General features: G+C 43.5%; 1 protein-coding gene across 1 annotated transcript; it reads left to right on the top strand.

Moving 5' to 3' along the window:
• Positions 1–178: 178 nt before the first annotated feature.
• Positions 179–21,316, top strand: hs2st1b (heparan sulfate 2-O-sulfotransferase 1b). The gene is made up of 7 exons (XM_075484924.1): positions 179–781; positions 4,563–4,804; positions 11,507–11,592; positions 11,988–12,126; positions 17,539–17,636; positions 17,917–18,074; positions 19,164–21,316. Exons 1-7 carry the CDS (start codon positions 658–660, stop codon positions 19,388–19,390), a joined length of 1,074 nt encoding a protein of 357 aa, XP_075341039.1. The 5' UTR covers positions 179–657; the 3' UTR covers positions 19,391–21,316.
• Positions 21,317–21,940: the final 624 nt, after the last annotated feature.

The raw sequence follows: 21,940 nt of genomic DNA, 5'->3' as shown, positions 1-21,940 counted from the left end.
TGCTTTACAGAGATTTGCTACTTCTATGCTCTCACTACTGTTAATAAGAGCCCCTTCACTTTTCTTTCTTTGTGGGTCAAGGTTACAACAATATATATTGAAGTCCAGCAGGCGGCGACATACGATTATTTTGTTATCAAAAAAGACAACGAAGAAGAAGCGTGTCGCCAATAGCTACAGCCAAGCTGCTACGTATAACTCTATAGTTTGCATTCGCTTCGGACGCATGAACTCTCATTTAGTTTTAACCTGAGTCTAAACGAACAATGTCCGTGGTGTCAGCACGCATTCGTGATCGTTAAACGAAATGAAACCCAAAAGAAACATTGAGCAAACACCTTGTTGCCTTTCAAAAATGACGTTTGCATGAGCTTTACGAGTAGGCTTCCTAATGTTGGATATTGTTAGCACAGAAGCTAGCTCACGTTAGTTTGTGTAGCTAACGATGAGCTAACCTTATGACGACTGCTAATCTCCACACAACTGACTGATATTCGACAGCTAACATCGGTGACATTTGTTTTGATTTGGTCCAAGGCTAATAAAATTGGAAAAGCTGCCAGCAGCGAACCTCTTTGCTGGACCCGACAGCAGCAGCGGATCTGGGAGCTCCTGTGCCGATAATTGGATCCGCGGTATGATTCTTCTGGTTGTTTGATGGGGCTTTTAAGGATCGCAATGTCGCCCAAGATCCAGCTTTTGGCTGTTTTGGCATTTGGAGTTGCAATGTTCTTGATCGAGAATCAGATCCAGAGACTGGACGAGTCAAGAGCCAAACTTGGTAAGACCCCAAAGAAGATGAATTATCTTTGTGAAAATACTTGTCGATAGTCGTGGAATTGCATTGTGGTGTTCAAACTGTTCAAATGTTGAAGTTGGGAAAATAGTGTTAACTCCAGAAATCTACATTTGAGGCACATGTCGGAGCGAATTCAACCCCAGGCAAAAAATGATGGCACCACACTTGGAGGATGTTCAGACCGTTTTACTTAAAGGCTGAGTATTCATCTTTTGTTAAACATGTCTGAACTTTAATGTGGTCGTTGTAATTTGTGGCAGTTTTCTCCAGATATACTAGAGGAAAATCAACCAATAAAATCACAGTTGTTGCACCTCCTCTGGCTTTTCTGACAGCTTGAATTCTCTGAGGCTGGACTTAAGTAAAGAAAAACAGCATCCTTCATCGACCAGGTTCCTGTATAGCAGTTTACAGATCAGCTTTGAAGGATGGAATCTTGTCATGGACCTTTTTCAACCATAACTTTTCAATCAGATTCGGATCCCTACTGTTTGCTTGCCATGCCGTTGAGTTGTTCCCTGGTCATTAACCTGACATAAACCCCATGTCATCAGTGATTTTGTAAATGACTTTATTTATCTCAGACAGTCATCTTTATATGTTTTAGTGGACCTGCACCGCAGCTCCTTGCCCAGTGCAGATTGGTGGTTCCTCGCTGAGTATCACTTTCATCCAACCATCCACAGCTCCTGACTGCTTCTCTTTAGCTCACTAAAACCTTGTTACAGGAGTTCTTATTCTTTCGATTCACACCTCTTTTGACGGTGCTGTTTCTTTCCAGTCATTTGGAATCATTTGCATTTTTAGACTTTTGTATGTGTTGGTTTTAGAAGTGCAAATCGGAAGGCCTATTTCATATTTTCATATTTGTTAAGTACTTTTTTCAAACAGAAAAAGCTGAACAAATATTCTCCAAATGTGGTGATTACCTGCCAGTCTTTAAAAGCATTTAATCTGATCATCTGTAAACTGAAAAGGATGAGTTTATGAGGACGCGATCATGCTGCAGGAAGAAAAAGAAAACAATAGAAAAACATCAGTTTAGCTTAAGTTCTTTTTTTTCTTTCCAGCAATGATTGTATCTTAAGAGGCATGAACATGTGTGTATGGAACATGAACAGCAACATTTACTTTAGGCGAAGATCTTTATGCTATGATGAAGACACATAATGTAAGTGTGTGACAGCAGACACTGACTGGTCAACTCGTGAATTTGTTTATAGTTTGACCACATCATTCAAACACAGTCGACATGTCTGTTCTGGCTCGCAGAGGTCTCACAGTAATTTGCTCCGAACTGGGTGTGTTGGCGTATCTAAACTGCTGTGTTTTACCCCTGTGCAAAATGTGTGAGTTCTAAAAGTGAAGTAGGGCTGCTTGGTAAAGGTCCAGTTTGCATAATCCTGTTGAGATCAGGGCACTGTGGGGACCAGACCATCTGCTGCAGGACTGTATGTTTTAGCCGGCTATGATTGGACGCTTAATCTTAATTAAAAGTGGCTAATTACGATCAAAAGTTTTAAGGAGAAACCTACGTAAAAAGAGATGTTTCTTAACAGTATACTGAACAAGTACTAAATGACACAGCAAGTCTAAACGATACCCACAAAGCCACTCTAGTTAATGTCTTGAATTAACACTGCATAGAAGTTGAGAAGAGTGGAAAACACTTTTAATTATATCTCTTGTCAATATTATCATCAAAAGCTTAATTACATGTTTGGATGCTGTTTTGGTTTGAGGAACTGTGTTATTTTCTTTAATCAAAGTGTGCTAACAAGCTTCGCTGGCCTTCTGCTGCGTTCGTGTGGGAGGAAATGCTCGCGTGTTTACGCCTCTGAGTGTTCACTTCATCTGACAGCTCAAAATGGCAGCTGCCTTTCTGCTCGTGCTGCTGCTCCTCACTCGTTCCAGCTGTTTAGTTGGTTAACAGGCACAAAGAAGGCAGATAAAGACTTAAAGGTTAGTTACATTTCTCCAAACAACTGCCTACTCTGTAGTAGGCCAATTGTTTGTCAAAATGGCTGCAGTACACGAGTTAAGTTATTAAGATTAAAGTGTGTAGTGCTGTGATTGGTTGGGATTGGCACTCTCTCACGTTAAATTGCCACCATGGGTCGGAAAATCTTTTAACTTGTAGTTAATCTTGTAGTTGTACCCCAGGAATAGTTGTCAGAGTTTGTAGAGATTGCATTCAAACTTGAGCCATTTATGCCCACTCCAGTCAGCTGGGGGGAGGCAGCGCTATCGAGGAGCAAGATCGAGAATGGATGAGGGAAGGGAGCAGTGACTGTGTCAACAAATGAGTGAATCTGAGAAATAAAACGTGAATTGTTTCACAGCAGTCACTTTGCAGACTGTCGGGGGCGTCAGTAAACACATGTGAACAGTCTTCTTGTAACGTAGTGTCAGCACTGTACTGTCACCATTTTATTTTTTTTAGTCAGTTCAGCGTTTTGAACTGAGGTGTAATCTGTCAGTGAGAGACGTCATTCTGATTGGCTAGCTTTACGACAAGAGAGTGATAACAGAAAGCATACTACGATATCAATGTGTTGCACACAATTTTTTTTCATTGGTCATCTTCATCTCCCCAAAACTAAAACACTTTGACAAGAACATGGCTGCGTGGAGTGAAGAAATGGGAGAACAGCTGATTACCTGGGAGAGAGCAGTTCTGTAGGACTTTGCTGAAAAATACAAAGCAAGCCCTCCTTTAACGTCTTTTTTAAAATGTATTTGATCGGTTTGGTCTTCTGGTCTCCTTTATTGAATAATGTGTGTTACTCCCCTCCTTTGTGCAGGATAACTCTTTTCTTGCGTGGGTATAGCTCACGCATTTTAGCTGGCAGGTGGACATGGTCTTTGCTGTAATTTCAAGCACTATTTTTGTGGGTCAGATGTGTTTCTCAAAGTCGATTGTGAAGAAAGGGACCTTAGCAACAATGTGCAAGACTCCTATAAAATATGCATTTTCTTATACAATTTAAATACAAATTAAAAAAAAAAAAAAAAAAAAAAAGCCTCATTACATTTAAGTACTGGTCAGAATGCACTTCACTTTCAGAGAAATGTAGTTGTACCTTAGAAGTTTTGTACAATATAAACAAAGTAATCTGACATCAAGCCAATGCAGATTCACACCTTTTGGGCATTTTTTTTTTCTTTTAAGAATAAGTCTATACATATGAAGAAATTTGAAAGTAAAAACTTTTTGGACTTTTGTCCAATCGGGTTTCAAATATCACCGTCCAGCTTCACCCTCTTAGCCAAATTAAGTCGCTTCTGGCTCCCAAAATATCAAGATGGCAACAGCCGAATCCCAGATTCAAGACTTCCAGATAGCAGTTAATGAACCTCTGGCAGATGTCTGCTTTGTACATTCTGTCTATTCCAGCGTCACGTGGAGGATTGTGTCTGTGGACCCAAACACGATGGGACCATCCTAACAGTGAATGCAAAGGCTGCTTGTGTTTTTTTGTGTTTTGCTGGAATTAAATATGCACAGCACACAGAACAAGAATTCAGTTCGGTTTCTGCCACATTTGCAGCTGTGTAATTCAGACTGTCAGAAACATTGGTTTTAAGTATCAACAATGATGAAATTAAGCAAAGCATTAATAAAAGTTTTAAAAGCAGAATATCCATTCATAATAAAAACATGGGTCACTTTAGGAAAGCAGACAACCAACCCATCATTAATCAGAAATGTTCAGTAGCTTCTGCTCAGTGATGTCAGATGTCGTGTTTCTGTCCCGATCAGAACGCACCATCGCCAGACACGAGGTGGCTGAGGTAGAGCTGCGTCGCAATGAGGGTGGCGGGCTGCGGGAGCTGCCGCCACTGGCCGAAAACGACAACATGGTCATCATCTACAACAGAGTGCCCAAGACGGCCAGCACGTCCTTCACTAACATCGCCTACGACCTCTGCGGGAAGAATCGTTTCCACGTCTTGCACATCAACACCACCAAAAACAACCCTGTCATGTCTTTGCAGGACCAGGTAAACCTTCCACTGTCCACCAGAACAATATCCCAAGTTGAAAAAGATAAAAGACCAGATTTCATCGTCATACGTATTGAATCACTCAACCGCTATTTAAGCTGGGAATACACTGGTGTAGAGGCCTGATTTAGATAGATAGATAGATAGATAAATACTTTATTAATCCCAATTTGGGAAATTGTTTTGTTGCAGCAGCATACAGTAAAGATATAGAATAGAATAAAATAAATATAAAATAAAATACAATAAATAAATAAAAATAGTGAATAAACATTCGCTATGTACAAATCTACAGTATTTTTTGTTTTTTGTTATTGTTTTTTTTAGGAGAGACTTCAAGCCTATTGAGGTTGAAGTTCTCTTCCAGCCAGAGGGGAGGTGTTATAGATGGTGATGGCTGCTGGTAGGAAGGATTTCCTGAAACGGTCCTTGTGACAGCGGAGCTGGATGAGCCTGTTGGAAAAGGAGCTCCGCTGTCCAACCAGCAGCTGGTGGAGAGGATGGGTGGGGTTATCCATGATGGATAACAGTTTGTTCAGTGTCCTCCTCTCCACCACCGATTCAAATGAGTCCAGTTTGCAGCCGATGACAGAACCAGCCTTCTTAATAAGTTTATTAAGCCTGCTGGCATCACCGGCTCTGATGCTGTTCCCCCAGCAGACCACAGCGAAGAAGAGTGCACTGGCAACAACAGACTGATAGAACATCTCCAACATCTTGCTGCACACGTTGAAGGATCTCAGCTTCCTCAGAAAATAGAGTCGGCTCATCCCCTTCTTGTAAACAGCATCGGTGTTGGTCCTCCAGTTCAGTCCGTTGTCCAGGTGCACTCCCAGGTACTTGTAGTCCTCCACCACTGCAACATCCTCTCCCAAAACGCACAGAGGCTTTGGAGCCATCCTCCTCCTTCTGAAGTCAATGACCATCTCTCTGGTCTTTGCCACATTCAGAAGCAGGTGATTTCTGCCAGACCAATCCACAAAATCCTCTACCAGCGCTCTGTACTCCCCCTCCTGTCCATCCCTTATACACCCAACAACCACAGAGTCATCTGAATACTTCTGCAAGTGGCATGACTCTGAGTTGTATTTAAAGTCTGTGGTGTACAAGGTAAACAGGAAAGGAGACAGCACAGTCCCCTGAGGAGCTCCTGTACTGCCAACCACCACATCAGACAGAACACCGCCCAGCCGGACATACTGTGGTCTGTCTGTCAGGTAGTTGGCAATCCAGGAGATGATGGATGTGTCGACCCCCATGACCTGCAGTTTGTCACTCAGTAGACCCGGCTGGATCGTGTTGAATGCACTCGAAAAATCAAAGAATGTGATTCTCAGAGTGCAACCCGATCCATCCAGGTACGAGTGAGCACGCTGCAGCAGGTAAACAACAGCATCATCCACCCCCAGGTGAGGCTGGTAGGCAAACTGTAGAGGGTCAAGGGAAGAAGCCATCTGCGGTCTGAGATGCGTCAAGACCAGTCTCTCCAGCACCTTCATCACATGAGATGTGAGAGCTACTGGTCGGTAATCATTGAGTCCAGAAGGAGTCGTCTTCTTCGGGACAGGAACCACGCAGGACGTCTTCCACAGTGCTGGGATCCTCTCTAGGTACAGGCTCAGGTTAAACAGGTGCTGGAATACCACAGACAGCTGGCTGGCACAGGTCCTCAGAACTCTGGGGCTGATGCCATCAGGTCCTGCAGCCTTGCCTAGGTGGAGTCTCTCCAGCTGTCTCTTCACCTGGCCAGTACTCACAGTCAGGCGGGGGAGGGGGGCTGATGCCTCAGGTGGGTAAAACCAGTCCGGAGGTGAGGTGTTAAAGTCCAATGCACTCAGCAGGGGGGGTTGAGGAGTGGAGGACAAAGGCATTGAGAGCAGTCGGGGGTTGATGTCCACAGGATGTGTGGTGGGGGGGGCGAGGTGTGAAGTGGAGGAGACAGCTGAGGGTGGGGAGCTGAACCTATTGAAGAAGGTGTTCAGCTCGTTGGCCCTCTCCAGGGTGCCCACAGTCTGTCTGCCTTTCACCTTGAAGCCGGTTATGTCTTTCATCCCCGACCACACATCTCTGGTGTTGTTCTGCTGGAGCTTGGCCTCCAGCTTCCTCCTGTAGGAGTCCTTGCACTGCCGCAGTTTGTCCCTCAGGTCGTGCTGGATGCTCCTCATCTGGGCCTTGTCTCCTGCCCTGAAGGCCTCCTTCTTCCTGTTCAGGAGGGCTTTCAGGTCACTGGTGATCCAGGGTTTGTTGTTGGGGAAACAACGTACAGTCCGTTCCGGCAGTGTGTTATGTTCACAGAACTTGATGTAGTCCGTGATGCAGTCTGTCATGCCATCGATGTTCTCTCCATGTGGCACACAAAGCACGTCCCAGTCAGTCGTTTCGAAGCAGTCCTGTAGGGCATCATTAGCCTCATGAGTCCACTTCCTCACAGTCCTTGTGGATACAGGCTGCCTCTGAACCAGGGGGACATACGTTGGTGCCAGGAGGACCAGGTTATGGTCAGATCTGCCAAGGGGGGGGAGGGCGGTGACCCTGTATGCATCCTTTGTATTTGCATACAGGAGGTCCAGGGTTTTATTGTCTCTTGTAGGGCAATCAACATATTGGAAGAATGTTGGCAGAGTTGAGTCCAGGTTTGCATGATTAAAGTCACCATTTATACTCACAAACGCATTTGGATGTTGCGTTTGGAGTTTGGAGACAGTGGAGAGGATGACGTCACTAGCAGCCTCGGCATCAGCTGATGGAGGGATGTAAACAGTGACAATAATGGCGTAGGAGAACTCACGGGGCAAATAGAACGGACGTAATCCCACAGCTAACAGTTCAATGTCCGGGGTGCAGAGACGTTCCTTCACGGTAACATGACTGGGATTACACCACCTCTCATTCACGTACAGTGCAATCCCTCCTCCCTTATTCTTACCGCTCAGTAAAACGTCCCTGTCCGCCCGTACGGTCGTGAAGCCGGGGAGAGCTGCGCTGTGGTCCGGGACGTGCGCGTGCAGCCATGTCTCCGTAAAGCACATAATGCTGCACTCTCGGTATTCCTGCTGGGTCTTTATCAGCGCGCCAAGCTCGTCCATTTTATTCCCCAGTGACCTTACGTTGCCAATTATTGTTGCTGGGACTGCAGGCTTAAATCTCCTCTTCCTGGTTCTCCGCCAGACTCCAGCTCTGCAGCCCCGGCGTCTCCTCTGCAGCTCCTTCGGGATGTCCTGCCTCGCTCCGGGCAGTAGCGCAGGTTTACACAGGGCTATCAGCTGGTCGCGGGTGTAAACAATGCCGTGGCTCCTCTGTGCGTGGCTCACCGTGACAAAAAGTGATGAAAAGAGGAGAAAACAAACCAAAAAACTCCCGAAACAAAAAGTGGCCATTGTAGGGGATGTTTATAAATAAATACTAAAAGAAAGAAACACACAACTAGGTAAAAGTGATAGAAAGGACGAAAAAGGTGAAAAAATCACCGGGAGCTGCTGCAACAGGCTGCTACCTAGGGTGCGCCAACAAACTCTTTTTTTAACTTGTTATTACAAACTAATTTTCAACCAAAAGTTCTGTTTCACAGAAACCAGACCTGAACAAAGAAACAAGGCAGCAAAGATTTGTTGGCAGCACAAATGCTCAGATTATGACAGGCTTGTGGGCTTTGGTTCAGCACAGCTGAAAATGTGAAATAGAAGATGGAGATGTGCTTGTGGTTACATGAAAACACTTTCACATGAATGGAAGAGCTTCAGGTTCCAGTCTCGGGATAAGACAAAAGTATTTGAAATCTTGGTGACAAAGAATAGAAACAGATATATTGAACAGTGCTTATTAGATAATGGCCTTAGTTCATAGTAGTATAACTACTACATTGTATTATAGTTTGTATTTCCATAACTGGAAAAGAACACAAAAAAAGCATGATTGTGTAAATTATAACAAGTGGTTTAACTGATTGATCCTCGTTCTGCTTTTGTTCCCACTTGTGTCAAATGTTACAACATGTCAAGACATGATCTAATTTTAAGGCCACATGCTCGATCATCATACTCTATCTGTCCATTAAACCTGACGCCAGTCTCCCTCCCTCCTCCCTCACCCACTGCCTCTCTGAGATTAAATCCTGGTTCACCGCAAACTTCCTTAAACTCAACAGTGATAAAACGGAACTCCTCCTTGTTGGCACCAAATCCACCCTTTCCAAAGTTGACAGTTTTTCCCTCACCGTAGACAGCTCCGCCGTGTCCCCCTCCCCTCAGGTTAAGAGTCTGGGTGTCATCCTCGACAGCACACTTTCTTTCCACTCCCACATCAATAACATTACCCGGTCTGCATATTTTCATCTACGTAACATTAATCGTCTCCGCCCCTCTCTGACTCCTCACACCACTGCTATCCTGGTCCACAGCCTCGTCACCTCCCGCACAGATTATTGCAACTCACTCCTTTTCGGTGTCCCTCACAAATCCCTTCATAAGCTTCAACTGGTTCAAAACTCTGCAGCCCGCATCATCACCAGTACCCCCTCCTTTCACCCTATCACCCCCGTTCTCCAGCAGCTTCACTGGCTCCCGGTCAAATTCAGAATTACTTTCAAAACCCTACTTTACACATTCAAGGCCATCCACAACCTCGCCCCCCCCATATCTGTCTGATCTCCTCTCCATCTCGCTCCCTCAGGTCATCCTCCTCCCTCCACCTCTCTGTGCCCTCTGCCCGTCTCAGCACCATGGGGAGCAGAGCTTTCAGTCGCTCTGCTCCCCAACTCTGGAACTCACTCCCACCAGACATCCGCAACATTGACTCTTTACCCCTCTTCAAATCAAAACTCAAAACCCATCTGTTTCAAGCTGCATTCTCCCTGTAGCCTCTTTTTTTAACTTGTGTTATTTTGTTATTTTATTTATTGTGTTTTTAATGTGTTGTAAAGTGTCCTTGAGCGTTGAAAAAGACGTTTTTTAAAATTAAATTTATTATTATTATTATTATCAAACTTTAAAACTCTTTTTTTTTTTCTTCTTTTTTTTTTTAGAATGAGTGCAGTTTCAAATGAAAATGAAAATGATCTTTGAAGAAAAACATGAATCCAGAACTAAGGTGCATGCTGAACATTGTACTGTTACACACTGTTACTGCCTGAGACACCCCTGTCATTCAGGTTTGGCTCATAATTTAGAACTATACCTCCTTAAACGCAACAGTTTCTGTGGATTAGAGTAAACAGATCTGACTAAAAATTAAAATAAAAAAATAAATAAATAAATAAAATTCTATTTTGGCAGACTTTTCTATGACACCGTATTTTCCATCGCCACTGTGGAGGTGGAGACGTCTACCCTCTTTTGCAAGATGATTTTTGTTGTCATTTTTATATGCACCTGGTGCACATAAAGAAATTAAACTGCCTTCTCCCGGCATGAACCTAGAGATTGACAAAAAGACCCTGATGCTAGTTCTTGCTTAGAACTGGTTTGGTTTTCCACAACTAGAACACCACCACAGTGTCCCATCATTACATTAATTTAGATTTCTCTTCCAATACACGTCTTATACTCTGTTAGTGATAGGATACTGATTATCTGTAGAGACCCACAGAGCAGGGAGACAGTTTATCTCCACAGGTCAGTGTTTTGGGGGCTGGAGCCAGTGCTTTGGCCTTTGAGACAGAAAGTATTGGTTCTAAGTCTTGGCTCTGCCTTTGAATAAATAATGGAGCGGCTTTGGTGTGAAAACATCTTTGTAGAGCTACACCTGACTCACCAGGCTGAAATCAACTCAGCTCATACTGACCGCTGGTCTGCTTTTCTTGGTAACGATAGCATGAAAAAGACATTACCTACGCACAGAATGCGAACAAAAGAGGTTTGTTGTTCATGTTGCTTCATGTGAAAAGCATCCAAAATAAAGCCCAACGGCCATCTTAACGTATCTTTACAGGATTCGCATGGTTAATTACGGAAAATCAAACTCGATGGGATGGAAAACCCATACCTCAAAATGTTCTTCCAGCTTGGACCTGTGCAACCTCAAACATCCATAAAGATAAGACACAACAAGACACCCTTATTCGCTGATGTTTGGAAACTAGAAGCTGAAAATCGGTTTCCTGTGGGTTTACCCGTGTTGCAGGCTTTCCTGCAACACGTTATTCTTCCTTGCTTTTTGATGGCACATTGCTTCATTTCTTGGCCCATTACCAGCACCACATGAATCAGTGGACTATATCACCCCACATTACTTACGTACTCCTGTAACTGTTTTGTTTTAATATGTTTCCATCCCCTTGGTGTATTTGTTTCTTCATCGAAGATGATAAAACCTGAAAATATTTTCTGCCGATTAGGCTGAGTGCACACAGCTGTCAGTGCAGCTCAGGTCACACAGTGTAAATGCCCCAAAGCTATACTATTGTTATGTCTAGCTGCCAGTGCCAAGGTAATATCCTGTCTGCCATCTCACAATAGCCCCTCCGTCACCTCACACACACTGAGCACGATCAAAAAGATGAGGGGAAAGATTCAAGTGCGGTCAGATCACAGCTGACTCCAGTATGGCCAAGAGTATGTTTTTAGTCTCAAACTTCTTCCTCTTTCTATATTGTAACTAAGAAAGGCTTAAAGTTACACACAGAACAACACTAAGCTTGGATACATTGTTTCTGTTGTGTTTTCCTACTGCTCCGTAATGAATTCCCATTATCTTTGTCTCCAGGTGCGCTTTGTTCGGAACGTCACCACGTGGAGAGAGATGAAGCCCGGCTTCTACCACGGCCACGTAGCTTATCTGGACTTCTCAAAGTAAGGCCTTTCATTTCCTGCAATACCGTTAATTTCCAGATTAGTTACACGCAGTTAGCAGAGCGGATAAAGGGAGGTCATCTATTGATTACTAGCTTGTGCTGTAGTGTTGATTAATTGCATTGTTGTCCTTATCTCCCCTGACACTATCAACCCAGTGATCTCAGGTAATTATTCTAATGGTCCAAGTGCTTCTATATGAGTTAGATCTTGTTGACTCGCTCCCCCCTGATCCAGCCACCCCCTTCACTGATAGACGATCTTGATCTGGAGTACAAGGAATATGAATCACTGTATAAACTTCATCAACTGCTCTAACTGATACTTTATCATTGTATCTGATCAGTGGAAGTATTTTTTACAGAATACGTCTATTCCTTTTTGTTCTTCTTCAGATATGGTGTGAAGGGTAAGCCGATGTACATAAATGTGGTGCGGGATCCTATAGAGCGCCTTGTGTCTTACTACTATTTCCTGCGCTTCGGAGACGACTACAGACCAGGCCTTCGACGAAGGAAACAAGGGGACAAGAAGGTCTGTGTGTTGAGCTCACATCTGAGAAAATCATCTGTTTGTTTCACTGCCTCTTTTATCACTAACCGTTCCCACCTGGTGACACCAATGACATGTCGGTCAGCACTGCTCACTGATCTATATAGGGATTATAGGGAATTATTCACTGAGTCTGGTCCATTTTTTTCTTTAGCACAAGTTTCTTGTGTTTGAATTCAAATCTAGCCTAGTTAATAACTGCTGGGAATATGTTTATGTTTATGTATTTAGCAGACGCTTTTATCCAAAGTGACTTACAATTAAAAAAAATTTGTAACATTACAGCTAATATCAAAGCTAACAATAAGCTACATAGAAGGAAACCCCAAGTCAGTCTCTGTCAGAAGTGACAGGGGCGACAGTATAGATACAGTGCAGGCATAGAAGGAAGTACAGAAAGATAAAGTGCAGTAGGGGGAGTAGGGAATTACAGGGTAAGTGCTAGGATATGAGATGCTCTCTGAAGAGCTGGGTGTTCAAGAGTTTCTTGAAGATATTCAGGGATGCCCCTGTTCTGGTAGCGCTCGGTAAGTCATTATACCATCATGGAACGACACATGAAAAGAGTCTGAATTGTCTTAAGCGCGGTGTAGACACTGCTAGACAACAATCCTGTGACGACCGGAGTGACCTAGTTGGGACATAAACCTTTGCAAGAGCATTCAAGTAGATGAGAGCCATTCCATTAAGGACTTTGTAGGCTAACATCAGTGACTTGACTTTGATGCGGGCGGTTATGGGTAGCCAGTTGAGTTCAATGAACAGAGGGGTGACGTGTGCTCTTTTTGGCTGATCGAAGACCAGACACGCCGCAGCGTTCTGGACCATCTGCAGTGGTTTCACAGCACAGGCCGGGAGACCAGTTAGGAGAACGTTGCTGTAGTTGAGGCGGGAGATGACCATAGCCTGCACCAGGAGCTGGGTGGAGTGTTGGGTTAGGTATGGCCTGATCTTTCTTATGTTTAGCAATCCAAAGCGGCATGATCGAGCAACGGAGGTAGCATGATCTTTAAAGGTTAGTTGGTCATCAATCATGACACCCAAGTTTCTAGCTACCTTTGATGGAGCAAGAGATAGATGCTGTGGTGTATGGCTGGTTTGGCTGGAAAGACAAGCAGTTCGGTTGTAGAGAGGTTTAGTTGGAGGTGATGGGCTTTCATCCATTTGGATATGTCAGAGAGACAGTTTGAGATTCATGCTGAGACCGTGTGGTCGTCAGGTGGGAATGACAGATGGAGCTGGGTATCATCAGCATAACTTTGGTATGCCAAGATACTTTGAATGACCGACCAGTGAGGTATGATTCAAACCAGGAGTGTGCTCTCTCTGTGATGCCCTTGCTGGAGAGTATGGACAGAAGGATACAATGGTTGATAGTGTCAAATGCAGCCGATAAGTCAAGCAGGATAAGTACTGAGGATTTAGCTGTTGCTCTGGCTTGTTTTAAGGCTTCTGTCACAGCCAACAGAGCCGTTTCAGTGGAGTGTCCACTTTTAAACCCAGATTGGTTTGGATCATGGAGGTTGTGTTGAGAGGTAATCAGGGATCTGCTTAAAGACCGCCCTTTCAATGGTTTTAGACAGAAACGGGAGGAGAGAGACCCGCAGATAGTTCTCCACATGAGTTGGAGGGAGGAAAGGTTTCTTGAGCAGCAGTGTAACCCGAGCTTGTTTGAATGTGGTAGGAAATGTGCCAATGTCAGTGAAGCATTAATCACATGTGTGACCGCTGCAGTTACAGTAGGAGCGATGGATTGGAATAGATTAGTAGGAACAGGGTCCAGTGGGCATGTAGTAGGATGGCTACATGTGAGAAGTTTAGATACACAGTCCTCAGTGAGAGGGGTAAATGAAGAAAATGATGAAGTAGGACTTCTGCATGTCGATTTTGTGGTACAAGATTCGGGTGAGGGCAGTTGGATAAACTGTTTGCTTATAGCTGCCATTTTGTCAGTAAAGAATGAGGAAAAGGTGTCTGCCAACAGATTGGAAGCAGGTGGCGGAGGATTAAAGGCATGGTTGGTAATCCTGTTCAGAAACACATTTTGTAATACTGGGTGAAATGGTCCGTCTGTCCTGAGAGAAATCTATACAAGATGTATTTAGAAAAAGGGACGAAAATAATCAGACCTCTGTGGCAGCTGCAGGACTGAGAAAAAGCTGACCAATCCGAGATCAGCGTCCCGCTGATCTCGGATTGGAGCGCCTACAAAAACCAATCAGATGCCTCTGCTTTCTGCCTACGCCCCCCTCTGTCGGCTCCCTGCTCCGTGTGCGCATGCGGTTCTACCGGCTTTGGATGAAGCACTGACGGAATGGGGAGGGGGGGGTGGAGCTTAGAGGAGGGGACACTTTCGAATCTTGCTAGCTCTCTTGCTAGCTCTCTAGGATTACCTACCATAGCTTTAAGTGGAGTTTTGAAAGTGGAAAAAAGTTTCCAGGTCTCAGTAGTACTGTGAATCTTGTCAATGTAGAAACACTTTTTTGCATCAGTGACACTGGATAAGAATGATGACTGTAGTGCCTGGAATTTAGTTAGATCTGCAGGATCTTTTGATTTGTGCCATTTCCTTTCGGCAGCTCTGAGGTTGTTGCGCAGCGATCGGAGAGTATCATTAAGCCAAGGGTGAGACTGGGAGGATCGAGCGGGTTTGGTGGATAGAGGACACAGACTATCCAGACATGAGCTCAGTGTAGAGCAGAGGGACTCCGTGGCATCATTAACCTCAAGGGAGGAAAATGTGCTGGAGGTCGGAAGAGCGGAGGCAACAACGGAGGAGAAGCGGGTGGGCCACAGGTTGCGGAGGTTGCGGCGTAAGGAAACCATAGGGGTGGAAGCAGAGGGTCTTCTTGGGAGACTCACTCTGAACGGAATGAAATAGTGGTCAGAAAAGTGCAGAGGTTGCAGTGGCGTTTGGTTGTGTGAAACCTTCTACGCGAGCCGGAGACAACAGGAATGGGATTGAGGCACATTTTAAAGCAGGTGGTGAGGCCAGAGCGACATGGATGAGGCATGTAGGATAGGTTTGCCTTGTTCAGTGGCCTTGCTTCTTCTTTACCCAAGAATGTCTTCACACGAGAATGGCTTCCGCTGACGCTTCAGGCGTAACCCCTTATTTTATGCTGTGCGCACAATTACACACGGCTGTCGCGACTCGGTATCAGCAGATACTCAAAATCAAATGACTCGGGCTCGGGGGCAAAAAAACCTCATCGGGACATCCCTAAAAGAAACTTAGAAAAACTTACAATAGCAGACACAGAAGGCTCTTTCCGTGCAATTCCTTGAATAGGGCAGCTGACAACAAGGGAAAGACCATGTGACAGATTGGAAAGAGAGCTGACATGACAAGGTGCTGCCATGGGCTAGCAATCCACGGTAGCAGTAGCGAGGCCTAACAGCTTTGTTACAACCAGCATAAGCTACAAGCAAATTAAGGAGAGTACCCTTAGGGTCTTTGTCCTTGTGGCTGGCAGAAACTAACATCAGTGAGAGGCCTTAAAATACATTGAGGAAGAAAGAGATGTGTGGTAAAAGAAGGGCAGTTTGGCCGGATCGATCAGTACTTTTTAAGAAGTCAATCGAGTAAGTCGGATGAAGTCCAGCGGCAGGTAGAAAACCACAGTCCGAAGGATATCAGTAACACAGCTACGGAGGTGGAGGAGGAGGTTCTAAGAAGGGCTGCAGCTAGGTCAACAAAGAATGGGAGGCGGTCAATAAAGATTTGTCAATAATATTAGGTAGGTTAGGAGGAAATGCAAGCGATAGGCTAGAGAAGATGGGAGATATAATTTACCCCATGGTGTAGAAAGATTTGGGTGCAAGATATAATTTAGTTAAGTCTAGACAACAAAAAGAGATGGAGAAATTGGTTAAAGAAAGAAGAAATTTAAGAAGGCAGTGGAAAAGAGCTACAGATTAAGAGAGGGAGGGAATTAATGTTTTGCAGGAAGAATTGAGAAAAAGGCTAGCAATACTTAGAAGGGCTGAATATCTTAGGAAAAAGAGAAAGAAGAAAGAATATGTAAGGACTGCATTTTACAGGGACCCGTTCAAGTTTGTTAAAGGGTTGTTTAACCAGGAAAAGGGAGGAAAGCTTAAAGGGATAGTTCGCCTCTTTTGACATGAAGCTGTATGACATCCCATACTAGCAATATTATTTATGAACATTGACTTACCCCCCGCTGCGTCCTGTGAGCCGAGTTCCAGCCTCGTTTTGGCATTGACGAAGGTAGTCCGGCTAGTTGGCTGGGGCCACAAAAATAAAGCGTTTTGCTTCTCAAAACAGTATGCGTTCAAAAGAGTAATACATTTGCATCACAAAATTGTTGTGCAGGAAAAAGTCAGACCTCACAATCTCTTGGTGCTATTTTCTCTCACTTGTATCACTCCGTGATTGCCACCTGCCGATAGCCGCGCCTGTTAGGGTGTTTACTGCTCGGAAGCAGGGGACTGCTCGGTCTGCACAGCCCGTAGTGATACAAGGTAGAGAGAAATAGCGCCAAGCGAAGAAAAATAGAAACAGCAAGAGACAATGAGAGAGAGTACCAGTTCCTCCTGTAATAAAGTTACACGTAAGTAACGTTAGCTACGATGACATAAAATTATATATGGTAAAATAACCAAAATTACTGTTTAATCTTACTTGTGAAAGGTAATCCCACGCGATCTGGTATCAATACTGCGCCGGTTATTGCAACCGTAAACTGCACTAAATACGAACATAGTTGCTCACTCTCCGTCGACTCCAATTGATTCTGGTGCTAGCCTAGAGTGAGGAGAACCACCCAATATGGCGACGACGCTGTTACGTTCCAGCACGCAATGAGGCGTCTACGTATATTATGTCTATGGTGTGGCCCATGTGAGCCTTTTGAAATCAGGCTATTTTAGGTGAGTTGGCCTGTATGGCTTTGTTTTTGCTGGCATTTTTAGTGATTGTACGACTGTTTAGGTAAGTTTGTCTGCTGAATCTGCTAGTGTGTGTTGTCCTGCCTCCACCTCTGGCACCCTCTATACTTTAATTACCCCCTACTCGAACCAGGGTTTGTATCCCCACCCCGCTATGACTGATGTGCAGTTGGTGAGAGGCTGGGGTAGCTTGTGAAAAAAAAGATGGTTGTTGTGGTTTGAGGAGCAGTGATGGCTGGCATTAGGGGAGTGACTCTGGGACGCCAGTGATCACTGTCTAGCCTCCTGGAGGTGTCGTGGGCCCAACTAGACGAAACACTGATGAAAGGAGGTTCCCACCTGATGACCCCAATGACATGTTGGTCAGCACTGTAACTGATCTATTTAGGGATTATAGGGAATTATTCCCTGAGTCTGGTCCATTTTTCTTGTGTTTCTTGTGTTTTCCTTGAATCACTAACCGTTCCTCCTGTTGTGTTTCAGACCTTCGATGAGTGTGTGTCGTCAGGCGGGTCTGACTGCGCACCTGAGAAACTCTGGCTGCAGATCCCCTTCTTCTGCGGCCACCATTCAGAGTGTTGGTGAGTTCCCCTTTAAAAGCCCCGAGTTTGGACCAGCTAATCTGTCCTGCCTTTCTGTGACGCTAAACTCAACATACATGCAGTTTCTGAGTTATTGTGAGCTCAGCTTGACGGGTTGTTCAGAAATTGGCTTTCCTTCAAAGTTGTTTCATACACAAAAAAAAACAATAAAAATTTATTGAATATCAGCGATACCGATGTTAAGCCAACACATCTTTACATCTCCACAGTTTAATTTTTTTTTCTAAATCACCAATCTTGATCTGTTATTTGTGTGCAGGAATGCAGGCAGTAGATGGGCTCTGGAACAGGCTAAATACAACCTGGTGAACGAGTACCTGTTAGTCGGAGTGACTGAGGAGTTGGAAGACTTCGTCATGATCCTTGAGGCAGCGCTTCCACGCTTCTTCAAGGGAGCCACAGAGCTCTACAGAACGGGTACATACCCAATGCGCATCATTTCACTGGGCACATCTCGCAAACACAACATAAATTCCTTTTACATTAATCTGACAGCAAATGAATGTATCTTCTGCCCCATGCCTGAACAGATTTTTGCACTTTATTTGTCACATGTAGTACAAATGGACCCTGATCCTCATTTTAAGATGACTGTGCCAAGCTAAAAATGTAAAGAGTTCAAGTTTAAGAATTTTAACAGCAGTACAAAGATAAACCAGTTAAAAACAGAGAAATTAGCAAGCTTAAGATTCAATGTAAGGTCCAAAAGGAACCATATATAGACATCAGATGATTCTGATATGTAAATATGTCCTGATGTAGAGGTGTAATGGCCTGAGGATGAAAACTCCTAAGGATGAAACACGGTCGGACATGCAGCAGTCGCATTAACAGACAGACTCGCAGAGTTGTGTGGGCTCATGATTTGACATGAGTTGGTCTGCTTTTCAGCAGAATCTGACAGATCTCATCATAAAACCCACTAGTGCTGTCAAAACGTTTCCCATTCCATTGTTTACTTGTGCTAATTATATGCAGCACCCAACTGTCTCTCTTCACAGCAGCTGAGCCAAATGAGCAGGAGAAAACTGACTGTTCACAACAGAATTTGAGCTGCAGCTGCTCTCTTACAGAAAAAAAAGATAGTTCAGTTACCTTAAAAAAAAAAAAAAAAGAAAAGGAAAAACATGATGCACTGTCCAGATACTGCATGCTAACTGCTGCAGGTACAATATGTCTGACGGTGCTGTGAGGAATGTCATGCGTGAAAGACTCAATTTATTTTTATATTAATTATTACCGAATGTTATTCTGTATTTTAACTCATTCATGAACATACGTGCAGAGTCAGTAACTTACAGTTTAAGTCGTAAGGTTTAACCTCTCAGATAAATAGTGACAGTTCTGTCAGTGGGCTTAAGGAAACCTTGAAGGTTTTAGTCTATTGTTGTCACACAGGTTTGAGAATGCTTTTATAAAATTGTGTCGGATGACAGGAAGTTCATTTAGCAGAGTAGTCATTATGTGTTTTGGACTGAGACACAAAAGCTTCTCGTGTTTCTCCAGGAAAGAAATCCCATCTGAGGAAGACCACTGAAAAGAAGCCCCCCACCAAAGCGACTATAGCCAAGCTGCAGCAGTCCCTCATCTGGAAAATCGAAAATGAATTCTACGAGTTTGCGCTCGAACAGTTTCAGTTTGTTCGTGCTCACGCCGTCAGGGAAAAGGACGGAGAACTCTACGTGCTGGCTCAGAGCTTCTTCTATGAAAAGATCTACCCCAAAGTGAACTGAAAGTGTAGCCAGTGAAAAAGACTGTACAGGGACTTCATAGGAACTCTATTAGAAGGTGTATACACTGGGAGAGGAGGAGACTTGAGATGATGCTGGATTTATTGGATTGTACAGTTCCATTTCTAAGAAGTGTCTTTTTTTTTTTTCTTGATAAATTGATGATGCTGCTGTCGAGTAAACTGAACCGCTAAAGTATACTGTGAGAAAGGATTTCCTCAGAGATGAAGCTGAAATCGTAAGAAACGATGGGTGATGGTTCTGGAGTTAGACTATCAAGGGAGAAAAAGCACGCGTTCATATAGTTGGCTCCTGTATTTAAACATGACTTTTTGTAGAAACAAAATGAGTTAATCTGGTTTGTGTTGGTTCTTCTTTTTTTCTTATCAATTGCACATCAGATTCTAAGTGAATGAATATTTGTTTACAAATTCCTGACTGCGGCTGCATTTGTACATACGACATGAGCACGCAGCGGACGTGTTTCTGGACCAAACGGTGAAAGGGAAAAAAAACACATCGGACCATTGCATCCTTAGATGGGTGACTTGTATTTTTTTCTTTTTTTGGTGTTGTTTTTCGTTGAATGTTTAACACGTATCAGTACTTTATCACAGAGAAGGTGATTTACATCTTCGATGTCAAAAATAGCTGCTGTTGTTAGTCTCTGAAGGGACTGAGCTGGAATTAGAGAAAAGTACTAATCAAAAAAGGATTCCAATGTGTGAGTACAGGGTTATTTCAGACAGAAAGAGACGGTTTGTGCCTTTTTTATAGTGTAACACTTTTGTAGTGTTCATCCTCCGGTGATCCCGGAGTCACATTCATGTGTTTTCTATCTCGGAGCTCAGTTGTTCCACACCTACCAAACTAAAAGCCTGAACATAAAAACATCACTGCAACTGTCCTGGCTTCATTCATTCTTACTTACATAATCAAGAATTGTGGATTTTGTGTCCTGAGTTTGATGGACCATTTTAATTGGTTTTGCACTTTTTAATAGCTGTACATTTTCATCCAGTCATCCAGTTTTTCTTTTTTTTCTCCTTTTCTAAAGTTCTAATTCTATCCTCTTTGAAACACAGGTCGTCACCACACATCCTGATCATACACCGAAAGCCCTGGATTTCGGCTTTTCCCATAGTGCCGTCCCTTTATTGTTTATTAGCCCCTCTGTTCAGGTCTGGTCACTTTATCTTTGCACCGATTTGCAACAAAAATCGTCTCAGGGCATTTCAAAGAGAAAGCAAACACAATACAAGTCCAATCAGATATTATATTCAGTCCAATCCAATCTCCAGACAGATGCCAAAAGCAAATTTCTTTTAAATGATACTTCTGGCCTGTTTTAGCCTGTTGTATTCCCCATAAAAAACAAGCCGTGCTGTGAGAACCATCAGCACCACACATTTCAATGTATTCAATTAAGCATTAAAATTACACTTAATGATAATCTGTGCCTGAAGTGGAGACTCCGGGCTTCAATTTTAGGTTATTCACATTCAAAATGGGAAAAGCTTTGGGAATTTAAGGTCTGAATAATGTAGAATCTCTTCTTTTCAGCTTATATAAATCAAATAAAAAAATGTGTGGAGTAACCCTCCGATTGCCATGTGCTGTGTCATTGAAAATGGATGTTTCAGTGCAGGCTACGCACACAGATATATACATGTATGTATGTATGTACGTATGTACACCCTGTACTCTTCAAATGTTTGGGCTCATCTATTCATGCATAGATTTTTCTTTATTTCAAAAGAAAAAAATCATGGAATCATCATGTGATAAAGATGTCATGTGACCTCTGTTGAACCTGTTTTCTTTGTTTACCACATGATTTCATATCTGCAATTTCATAGTTTTGATGTCCTCAGTTTTGTTCTACAAAGTAAAAAAAAAATAGCCAAAATAAAGAAAAACCTGCATGTGCAGCTGTGTCTTTATGTACAGCTACCTGTTGGTCAGATATCGAGGTATCACGCATCACCTCCTCGAGAACAAGACGGAGACATCAGCGGGGTTGGAGAGAGGCCTTAGTAACAGCAGACATGTGGCAGGTCGCTCAGAGCACCACAAGCTACAAAAGCAGGAACGTTTCTATCCTAAGTTTGCAAAACTAGATTAACCTGTCTTAAATGGACTCGCTTTGATCTTAACACAGAGCCACCTGTATTTGGCCTCCATACGACCTCCCATTGTCCTATGAGAGGAATCCTTCCAAGAGTAAATACAAACAAAGCTGCAGGGCCTGTAGACATGGGCATAGGAGATTATTCCAACCTGCTGTAAGTCAGCCACTTTTAACTCTTTACCCTAAAACGTAAACATTTTTCAGTCTGAATGGCCATTGCCCTGTGGCACTCAACATTATGCATTTACCACATTAACTGACATCAGCGATACCAGCTTGATTCTTCAGAAGAGAGTAGTTTCCTTTTTAAGGCTGTGGGAAACCTGAATTCGGAAGCAATTTGCCATATTTTTTTTTTTTTAACTTGACAATTAATTTTTATATTCTTTTATTTCAAGTGTGTTGCATTTCGAAGAGAACAT

This window comes from Odontesthes bonariensis, chromosome 15, assembly GCF_027942865.1.
Source record: "Odontesthes bonariensis isolate fOdoBon6 chromosome 15, fOdoBon6.hap1, whole genome shotgun sequence".
Classification (NCBI taxonomy): domain Eukaryota; kingdom Metazoa; phylum Chordata; class Actinopteri; order Atheriniformes; family Atherinopsidae; genus Odontesthes; species Odontesthes bonariensis.
Note: the sequence above shows the minus strand (reverse complement) of the source record. Positions and strands in the feature narration are given on the sequence as shown.